The sequence below is a fragment of the Chionomys nivalis genome, chromosome 25 (genome assembly GCF_950005125.1).
Source record: "Chionomys nivalis chromosome 25, mChiNiv1.1, whole genome shotgun sequence".
NCBI lineage: Eukaryota > Metazoa > Chordata > Mammalia > Rodentia > Cricetidae > Chionomys > Chionomys nivalis.
In genome coordinates, this window is record NC_080110.1 from 3,688,985 (window position 1) to 3,700,044 (window position 11,060).

The following is an 11,060-nucleotide window of genomic DNA, read 5'->3' on the forward strand; positions in this document are numbered from 1 at the left end:
GAATGTCCTGCCTAGGCTAACCATCCTAGATCCTCCAAGGGCATCTCTTCGCCATCTCTCCCACAAACCCCTCTCATTCCTTCTCTTCGAGTCTTCCAGCAGTTTGTTATTGTTTATAGTTTTGAGAGAGTGTTCTAACTAACCACACCCCACCTCACACAGGCTAGGTAGCCAAAGATGGCCTTGAACTTCTGAGCCTTCCTCCCAAGTACTGGTGTGGTCTGTAGCAGCGAGTGTGTGCGGATCCAGGGATAGAACCTGCGTTCTTGCGAAGGGTAGGCAAATGCTCTGCCAGTGGAGGTGCAAGCTCAGTGCCCCCGTTGTGAGTCTTTGCTCTCTAAGAGTTCCAGGCAGTACAGGGCCGTGTCTCGTACTTCTTTGTCATCATAGCACCCGTTAGGTGTGATGGAAACATCACTGCCGCCTCTAAATTTATCAGAACGTAGAAAGTCTGCAGAGGAAGACACCTTTCAACACGGTACGGCTGTGCCGACTCCCAAAGATACCATTTGCATTGCTCCAGGGAATAGGGCAAGGGTCACAGCTCTCACTGCAGGGGTGGTAGGGTGCAGACTGAAGATAGTTTGGAATACTCAGGGACTTGCCCAAGGTCACATATGAGTTATCAGCCTCTCGATTCCTGAACTAGCCCTCTCCGCAAGCACCCAAGCGACACAGAGATAAACAACCTCTACTTTGACTAAAAATCTTCCATTTGGTGATTATTGTGACCCACTGTGCCCCTGGCTGTTACTTGTAGAAGACACAACACTCCCTTTAACTGTTGTGGCATGATTCAATTTTTCTAAAAGTGGGGTTTCATTTACACTGGAGTTTCTCTTTGGATAGATGGATAAGTTGAGGTCATATTGATTTTTCCTTCTTAATATGTCCAATTTGATTCTCTTTTAAAGATATTCTTTGGGCTGGGAATGTGGGCCAGTTCATAGAATACTGGCCCAGCATACCCAAAGCCCCGGGGTTCAATCCCCAGGACTGCATAAAACCGTGAGTTTGTGACACAGGCCTAGAATTCTGTCACCCAAGAGGTGGAGGCAAGAGGATCAGACATTCAAGGTCATCATCAACTACATAGCAAATTTGCAAGATATTTTTTTGCAAGATATATTTGTCCGGCTTTCAAATTACTGTTTTCAAATGGAATGACTCATTTTATAAACTTAAGCCAACTGAAGAAGAAACTCAGCTTTGAACAGTAGTTAAGGCCGAGTGCCTACACAGAAGCAAGCCCTCTCCACACTGAAGCTAACGGTGGCAACATTTTCTCCCATTGGCAGAAATGTGTCTTGGGAGTGATGGAAACTTGGAGGGTTAACTTGCTTGCTTAATGCTGGGTGCCTCCTCTGCCATCCTGTGAAGTGGCAGATCAGATGGACCCTTCTCTAACTTCTAAGCTAGAGAGGCACACATCGTGTTAGCTGCCATGTTCTCCAGAAAGAGCCCTCAAAGCCCATCCATCTACTGCTGAGATCAGACACTCCAAACCCATCTTAAAATAAATCATCTGAGGTTTCTACTCACCAAGATTCAACCTCATCCTGCAACGGTACCTGTGTGATCCTCTCTGGGATCCCCTAGTACTTGATGCAGTGAGTGAGGCCCCCAGAGAGGTCACCGTGGTCCCCCACTACAGTCTGAGGAAGGCAGAGGTCACCGTGGTCCCCCACTACAGTCTGAGGAAGGCAGAAGGCATGTTGCCAGTACCTGATGGGTTTTGGAAATGTTTCTCATGCTCACTTTCATCAACAAGACACTATCAATCTACCCTGGAATTCCCCTGGGCAACTGCCCATAACCACGCTTGGCTGGTACATTTGGGAAGAAGGGGTGTGAGGTACCCACAGTGATCAGGTGGTCCAGACAAAACCCAGAGCACACAGCTCTGCAGGAAAGAGAAACGTCAGGACTAAACTCAGAGATTCCAACCGCAGAATCAGCACAGCAGATGAGAAAGAGCCAGCGCAGTCCACCCCAGAAGGAGAGCATCTCACCTTGAAAATCTTAGTCTTGGAAGTTTTCTTTTGATTTTTATGAAGTCCAGGCAGGGATTTTTGCCCAGGATTATTCGAGAAAACAAAACCATCTAAACCACAGTGTAAAAATTAACAAGGAAAAAAAACGCAGGAAAGTTTCTCTTACCAGTCCTGTGGCTTCGGCTGGGGTGCAGGTATTTTGCACAGCCAACCCCAGGAAGAGGGGGATTAAAGGCAGCAGCATGCTGAGCAAATGCTGGTTCCTTCCCTTGCCGGGCCAGGTCGGGGCAATATAGCTATTTTACTTTGCTTTTCTGAGTGCCTGGGGAACGCTTTCTCATGTCTGTGTCTACTTTTAATTCCTTTCCCTGGTCAGAAAGCAAAGGTAGCTGAGGCCTGGCTGACAGTACACAGGAGCTTGGTGGAAGTGGTCACTCTGAGCTGTATATAAGTCCTGGCTGAGTGACAGGATTTCCTGAAGGGGCTGAGGCAGAGACCCAACTGGGATTTCTGTGCCTTGCGAAATTCCCAGGGATGGAGAGTTCCCGCTCCTATTGCTATGCCTACTGGACCTGCCTGCTGCCCTGTTGTCCTTTCTACGCCACACCATGAGTCATCCTGGTCCTGTCTGTTCCAACACATAGGTTCAGATTTTCTGTAGGGAGAATGTGTGGGCATGGCCAGGTATGGAGAGAATGTTCCAGAAGCCTGGCCCCTGTCTTGGAAGATGATGGTGTCCTCATTCTCTTGTGGCTGTCAAAATTCATGTTGGTACCCATGGTTGGGTTCTCATCTCACCTCTTCTGCTCTTCAAGGTTATTCAAGCAGAGAGTGACTGACTGAGCCTGTTCCTCCAATCTAGCCCTTCAAGGCTGGGTCTAATGCTGTCTCTTTCAGGAAGACGTCCTCTCCTGTGCCTCCTGACTTTTGTGCACTCTTTGCCCGCCTCTTTCCCAGCTTTGGGTGAGAATATCTTGTGTTTTTATAAATCAAAAGACACATCGAGCTAAACTGAGATTGGTACATAGTTTCCACCTTGTTTAAACGGAAGTCATCTCTGTTCAAGGGTTTATTCAGGTGGAACTCCAAATGACATTTTGTTTGGCTGATATATGTAGGTACTTGATTGAATATCTTCATTTGCTCTGATTAGATAGATTTTTAATATCCATTTAGTCACTCAGCAAACATTTATAGAACACCACCCACTCTGCTGGCTTCTGAGCACACGGAACTGGATAAATCATACTCACACATTCATTATAAATTCTAGTACACTTGTGTATATACCATCTCACTTAAATATTATCACAATTTTGCAAAACAGAATGGACAAGGAGTGTGATCGTGGCTTGGTAGGTATGACAATTAAGGCCTGTGGAAATAGAGTGTTTTATTCATGGTCAGTAAGGTGACGTGGGGTTGTAGTAGCAACGCAGGTCCTGGTGTTCTCGCCCTGGCCAGGTACTCTGCCAATGCGGCATCCACCCTTCCAGCATCTGAGGTTTAAGTTAAGAATGATCAGCCGGGCGGTGGTGGCGCACGCCTTTAATCCCAGCACTTGGGAGGCAGAGGCAGGTGGATCTCTGTGAGTTCGAGGCCAGCCTGGTCTACAAGAGCGAGTTCCAGGACAGACACCAAAGCTACAGAGAAACCCTGTCTCGAAAAAAGCCAAAAGAAAAAAAAAACAAAAAACACCAAAAAAAAAAAAAAAAAAAAGAATGATCTGTGTCCCATATAATCCAGTAAAGCTTAATCAAACTGGCTGCTGTCTCTTTGTTGTCACACGGAGGCATGGCCACAGAGAACCTGTGGTTGATGCTGGACACGTCTGAGGCATACTTATTATCCTAGGCCAGTCTGCATAGAGAGCTGTTGGCTAGCTAAGGCTGTATAGTGAGACCCTACAACCAAACAACAACTCTGGCCGGCGTTCTCATCAGTGCGTATCAGAACCGAGAGTGATGGCTTACCCAGACTGCTAGCCCATTAGCCCCTCTACTGGTATAACATGGGCAAATTAGATCACCTGAAGCTTCAAGTTTTATGTAAAGGGACATGCCTGCATAGGCATGTCCATCATGTGACTTATGGCCTGAATGTGGCTGAAGACAGCTATGAATTCAGCCCAACGCAAGCATGCTACATAGTCGAGGGGGACCTGGCATTCCTGGTCTGGAGTAGGTTGGATTGAAGGTGTGTGCCACCTGGCCTATTACCCTGATGATCCACCTTCAAGTCAGGTGGGATTGAAACAATACGGTACCAAAGGGAAAGTATTCTAGGATGTTGAGCAGGCAAAATAATGGGAACACACTGAGGCTGAAGAATTCTTGCAATGCTGGGGTTTTACTCTTAGTATTTCACCAGCTCCAGAGGCTGAACCGATCCAAGCAGTCCCTCTCCAAAGTCAAAGATCAGCTGAAGACATCTGGACATAGACTCGTTTAGCTTTGAGTGTTATTAGGAGCTACCTCAGAATGTACATCTTCACAGAGAGACACGTTTTTAGTTCATTACCATTTCTTGGGGGAACTGTTGTTTTTTTAAGGAGAATTATTATTATGAGGTATCACATACTGAGATTCCAGAGGCTGCCCGTTTCAGCTGGAATGCTTATGTCTTGGGTAGGATGCACGCGGGGGCCAAGGCACTGCCTGCGGGTGAGGCCTCCTATAAGGCAGAGCAGGATGAAGGCACCTTGGACAAAAATCCTTGCCTGTGTCTGGCCCTGTGCTCGTCCGGTTCCTCAGTATGATGCTCTACCCTAGTAAATCAATGCATTGGTTGTGAGATGCTGACAAAGCTGGGGGATTTCCTGAACTCTCACGGGATCCTGGCTTTTCAAGGAGTCAGCTTTCCTAGGCAGGGGATGCGTCCAGCACGTGCATCCTTGCTCTCAAGGACCTTTCCTTTTCCTGTTAGTTTAGATCCTTGCATACAGCAAACCTTGCTCTCTCTCTCTCTCTGTCTCTCTCTCTCTCTGTGATTTTTATTTTTTCCTTTTTGTGGAAGCCAGTCAGCTGATCTTGCAAAATTGTAAAGTAGGCAAAGTTTCTTTCAGCTCCAGCACTGCATGTTCCTTTCTGTATTTTTCTTCTCATTCATTCAGTCATTCATTCAATCAGTAGACAGTGGGCACGTAACCACTCCTACACCACTTTTCTGGCATGCATGTCAGCCCACGGCAGACAGGGCTTATTGAACACACAGGAATCGCGAAATTTACCACCCAGTTGCTCCAGTGTTTGTTTTAAATAAGTCTCATATAACTCAGGAAGCTCTTGCATTCCTCCTCTTGTGTCCAGCTCCGAGGTATGGCATTACAGGTGTGCACTACCGTACCCAGGTCAGGTAGCTTTCGTCTTTTTTTTTCTTATCAGAAATATCAGCAGTTGCTACTGAGTCTACCATTAACTGGTAGAATCCTATCACAAATCCTGTAACTTCTTCCTATCTCCACTATCTCCCCTTGAACGAGACCGTCATGATTGCTTGCCTATGTTATGGTAGTAGCATCTGCCTTGGTTGCCCTCCACCCTTTACGATCCTCCCGTAAACAGTGCTCACTCAGAGCTCTCTTTTACAGATATAAGTAAAACCACGTGGCTACTGTCTTGCTTGCTGCCACCTGTCTTTCCCCACTGAAGCACCAGGTCTAGGATGACATCTTTCTACATGTCTCTTTCCGTACCTGGCTAGCTGATACATTTTTGGGAATGAGTTCACACATGTCTGTTATGCGTTTTGCCCTTTGCACTGGATTATTTAGCTCCTCAAAGTCCCCACAGGGAGTGCACTATTATATCTTTATGTTACAAAGCAGAAAGCTAAGGCCAGTGGAGATGTCCAGCTAGGCCAGTTACACAATTGGTAGATCAGTCAAACAGAAGGAAATCTGATATTGGAAGGATCCAAGGCCAGGCTCATTTGTTGGCTAGGAGTCTACCCATTAGAACAAGAAATTAAACCCCTACTACATTAAAAGCACAGGTCTTTGAATATCCTTTTTCTAAAGTGGCCTGATCAAGTATCTGCAGGGATGGAATATATCAGGCAATCTGGGACTGGGAATAGGGTCATCAGCATAGCTAAGAATGGGGAAGGGATGGCTTCTCAGAGGGAATTCAGGTTTGTGCAAGGAGTGAAGGAAGATGCTGTGTCCAAAGTAAATGATGGGGGCAGTTCTGGGAGTGAAGACCCACCCTCCAACTCAAGATCTGATGTGGGATTTCCCTCTGTATGCTACAATGATCCTCCCTCCAAATCTGCTCATTCAACTGTCTTTTTAGTTCTTAGTAGGGTCTTGTTCTGTAACCCTGGGATTAACCATGGAGTCCAGCCTGGCCTCAGATTTATGGTGATCCTCTCGCATCAGCCTCTCAAGCACTGGGAATACAGCCTGTGCCGTCAGACTCAATTCATTCATCTGGTCTTCCTAGGGGACCCTGTGCACCTGACAACGTGCTAGACTCTTGGGGATAGATGTAGCGTCCAAAGATAAAGCTAGGCTTACCCCACACCATGGAGGATGTGGCTGGGCACGCGCTGTCAGACTAGGAACACTGATAGAAATTTTAGCTCACAGTTGCGTTAAAACTCAACAGTGCAGCCCATCCTAAATCCTACGCAAATCTAAAGCAGCTTTTGTCTAGGTTTTGCTCTCTAGGTGCTCCTGAGTGATTTCTGCATGCAGAGGTCCACTTTCTCATTCTATCTTTGAGCTCAGCGGGATTGAGGACCACATGGACCTGCTTCCTTTGCTCTGCTAGAGATAAGAGCATTCTTTAGTCTTTGACGATCATCTTTCCCTTTTGCTCTCTGTTCCCCACATGACCTCAATGTAAAATCTGACATACGCTCTGCAGTTACCAGCTTCCCCTGTCCCTCCCCCTACTTGAACAGAACACAGAACACTTGGAGCCTACTGGCCGGAACCCACTATTATTGTCTGATTTCCGAGCAATATTTATGTCCCATTCTTTCCCAACAATGGTTTAAACAGTTCTCCAGGACAGTAACAGAGCTCACACACCAGTATGAGGTGGTCACGGCTTCATGACAATCATTCAACTGTTTCCTGTTTCTTCATTTCTTCAGTTATTTAATTTTTGAAAAAGAAAACAAAACGACACACACACACACAAAACAAAATGAAAAAGACTGTTTCCTGTCGCCACAGTATCATAGGGTCAGATACCATCTCTTAACCCACTGCATTCTCTTCAGACTTCAGGTCAGCAAACTCTCTGTAAAGGACCAGAGGGTAAAACTGTAGACTTAATAGGTCATAATGTATCTGGAAGCTACATCATTTTCTTGTAACGTAACCAACAACTAGAGCTAATGTGAAGACAAATGAATGGATTGTGTTTCAATAAAACACTGTTTACAAAACGGGTGGGGGGTAGTTTCTCCCTGTGGGAGTTCATTTATGAACTCCTGTTTCAGAGCTAAGTTGTGGTCATGTTTTCTCGCACTCCCCCCGCCCTGTAAGCTTTATTTTCTTTTTCCTCTTGAAGTTTCATAGCAGAGGAAGGCACGGAGCTACATAGCTTCAACCCCAGAACTCACAAGGCAGAGACAAACAGATCTCTGAGTTTGAGGCCAGCCTGTTCTACAAGGAGTTCTAGGCTAGCCCGCACTACATAACAGGCAGAAACAGGTGGGGTCGTCAAATAGGCGCTGTTGGTTATTTTTATCTCCGTGAGTGCTGTGGTTAATTTCTTACTCTGTAATAATAGCAGTGCTGTCAACAAAAGCTGTAACAGTAGCTGGAAGTGAGATATTATCATCAGCTAGTCAATGTTCAAACCTCTTCTGGTTATAATTCATTTTCCCTGAAGTGTTGGAGAAAAGGATGAATACATGATAGAGAGGAAGTTCAGATAACAGGGATACAACAGCTGTCTTGGATGCTTTTCCAGTATTGCATACATTCTGATGAAAGTAATTACACCCAATGTTCATTGAGCTCCTATGAGGGACTGGGTTCAGTACCAGTTCTTCACCATGCCTTGTTTAACTCAACTTTCTGGCAGCCCTTGGAGGAAGATGTGTTTTTTATAGGCATTTCACAGCTGAGAAATGGAAGCCTTCCCCAGCCAGCACGCGTGGAGGTGAGACTTTCTTCTGTCTGCAAAGTGGGTGTTCTATTTGCCATACCCTTTCGTTAGGACGAGAAGAGAATGAACAAAATGCCCCTGTCGGTAAAGTGGGCTTTCCTATGGCTGTCCTTATTTTAAAATAAATAGTTTTTTGCTCATGGCCCAGAACTCTCAGAGGGCATAACTCAAGCTCGAGTGTCTGAGCTGTGGCATCGCGGTGGCCGTCAGTCACAAACACAGTGTCCTAGAGGCCTCATTAAGGCAGCTGAACAATGGGATGGGTTGAAACATTAAGCGCAGCTGTACTGCGCAGGAATGTCGCCCACGGGATGCAGGGCCCAGCCTTTACTGGGCGGCGCTGAGGTGGCTCTGGGCAGAGGGCACACGCTGCCTCCCAGCCCTGGGGCACCCTCTAAAACATCGAACAAAGCCTGACCCATGAAGGCTGAGGAGAAAAAAAGATGAGTGAGACAAGATGGGTTTTAGTCTGGCTTGTGGGAGTTACGGTAGCTCACACTCGTGAAGATGGTTTCATATGTACCTTTATCAGAATTATGTTGAATTTTCTGATGGCAAATCTTGGCTGTCAACTTGATACACCTGGGAAGAGGGGTTCTCAATTGCGGGATCTCCTTCATCAGATGTAGGAGGAGAGGTTGCTGGATATCTGAGCAAACTGTGAAGATGGGTCACTGTTTACCATGCCTGCCTACGGCACCCGACTGGTTTAATGAAGAGCAGAATGGTCAACAATTAGACAAGAGAGGTTAGGCGGGACTTCCCAGCAGAGAAGGGAACTCTGGGAAGAAGAGAGGCGGTGACAGACACCAGCAGAAGGAAAGCAAGTCAGGTGTATGGAATGGAGAGAGGCAAAAGCCATGTAGCAAGATGGAGGTTAACAGAAACGGGCTAATCTAAGTTCTATTAGATTAATAATAGAGTTAATTAAAAATAAACCTAAGCTAAGGTGAAGCTTTCATAATTAGTTATAAATCCCCTTGTCATTATTGGGGGCTGGGGGGTCCAAAGAAAGCCCAACAAGGAATATCTGGTACAAGGAGCATTTAGCAGCTCAAAACTGTAATCTTCATTCTTCTACTGACTTGCTGATGACTTTTGACAAAGCAGTCAGGCTTTCTTTTCTAGATAGTTTCTTATCTAGGAAAGGCACACAATTAGTGATGAGGGTACTGTTGTGATTTGAACAATTTTTTGTGGACTTTCCCACAGATACATTTTATAATCGCCACATTTTTGTCATAAGATTTGGGAAAATACCCGAAAGCTCGGGCTGGTTTTTCGTCCCTTAGCATTTGACTGTCGAGCTGTGCTTATGGGTGAAAATGATCACAAAACGGCACATTTGCCATAAAGGGATCACATACATTCCAGATTTGTCCATCACCTCATTTATTCAGCTCCCTATTTGTACGCATTCATCTGTTTCGCGTCAGTGCTTTGGCTACAATAAGCCAAACGTGGGACTGTACGCTGGTGCCCTCTGGAGGAACTTCACTCAAATTACACACCGGCTGGTTCCCACTGTGAACGTGGATGACAGTTATGTGGTGACAGTTATGTGGTTTCGTTTATTGGGTGGCGGGGAGCCTGGCAGTGGGACCAAGGCTTATCCTGGGGTGTATGAACTGGCTTTTTGGAGCCCATTCCCTATGGTGGGATACCTTACTCAGCCTTGCTGTAGGTGGGAGGGGCTTGGTCCTGCCTCGACTTGGTATACCAGACTTTGTTGACTCCCCAAGGAGGCCTTACTCCCTCTGAGGAGTGGATGTGGGGGGAATGGGGGGAGGTGGAGAGCTGGAGAAGGGGAGGGAGGGGGAACTGAGGCTAGTATGTAAAATTTTTAAAAATTTAAATAAAAAAGATTTAAGAGCTTCCGTAATTTATATGGAAGTCATTTATGCATTAGAGATTAGAATATCAAACGAGGTATTGGGTGATTAATTTAGGAAAAATTATTACTTCAGTTCTAAGTGAAAAGCTGGGTTTCCATATCGATCGATCACACAGAGAAAATCTGATTTAGCACCACTCTTAACCACCAACTGTTCGGATTATTTTATTCACGGAAGTCTTTCCCTCTCCTTCCTCCATCCCATCTTCTCCCCCAGCCTTCCCTCACCAAAGCATAAGGAATCCGTCTGCTAGGCATGATGCTAAATCCGAAGAACCTAAGACGACAGAACACGTATAAACAATATGCACACGCACAAATAACGTTCACGAGAAAGTGATGTTTGAATAGATGCCCTGGGTCGCCAGCCTGTCAGTACCTTGGGTGGGGTCGCGCATGTACGGCTACTTAAGATGTCACCAACCAACTAACTAAATAAAACCGCACAAGAAAACAACCAAACGAAAGACACCTGGCCTAATAATTACCACGAAAAATAGACGAGGCGATTGAAAACAAGAATAAACGATAGAAGGAAAGTAGGGTTTGGGAGCTCATAAAGCATGCACAGAGACTCGTGGTTACCAATCGGTAGCCAGTAGGTGAGCACCTGAGGCTGGAGGGGTTGAGCGGCTCAGCAAACGCTGGGAGATCATCAAGGGGAGATGATGGATCTGAGGGGGTAAGGCCACCTTCGTGTTTCCGTGGCCTGAAGGGAATCCGGGTTGCGTTGTGAAGTTTTTCACGTACGGGTCAGTAGGGGACACGGTCATGAGAACTTAGAATTTTTTTGATTGTAAAACATTGCTCCTTTACCCGGAGTAAAAGGCTTTCTTTAGGCTGTTCCCAGGGGTGTGTATACAGCGCTCCGCCACGAGGTGGCAGCAGAGCACAGGCCATCTCCACCACAGACCTTTGGGCGGGTCCCCTGGGCACCCCATCCCAGAGATCGCCCCAACACCAGAAGTCGGTATAAAGAACAAGATAACCAGTCGTTAGTGATGCCTTCGTTCTGTCAGAGGTCATCACCTAGGTATTTGCAGCGAC

At 46.2% G+C, this 11,060-nt stretch overlaps 1 protein-coding gene across 1 annotated transcript in view; it reads right to left on the minus strand.

Moving 5' to 3' along the window:
- The window catches only part of Stab2 (stabilin 2), a 149,014-nt gene extending 138,228 nt beyond the window's left edge, over positions 1-10,786 (minus strand). The window contains exons 1-3 of the mRNA XM_057757406.1: positions 10,764-10,786; positions 10,599-10,722; positions 2,161-2,262 (exon numbers count right to left, since the gene is read on the minus strand). Of these exons, the coding sequence (XP_057613389.1) occupies positions 2,161-2,262; positions 10,599-10,722; positions 10,764-10,786 (249 nt within the window). The remainder of the gene's footprint in view (positions 1-2,160; positions 2,263-10,598; positions 10,723-10,763) is intronic.
- Between the last annotated feature and the right edge of the window lie 274 nt (positions 10,787-11,060).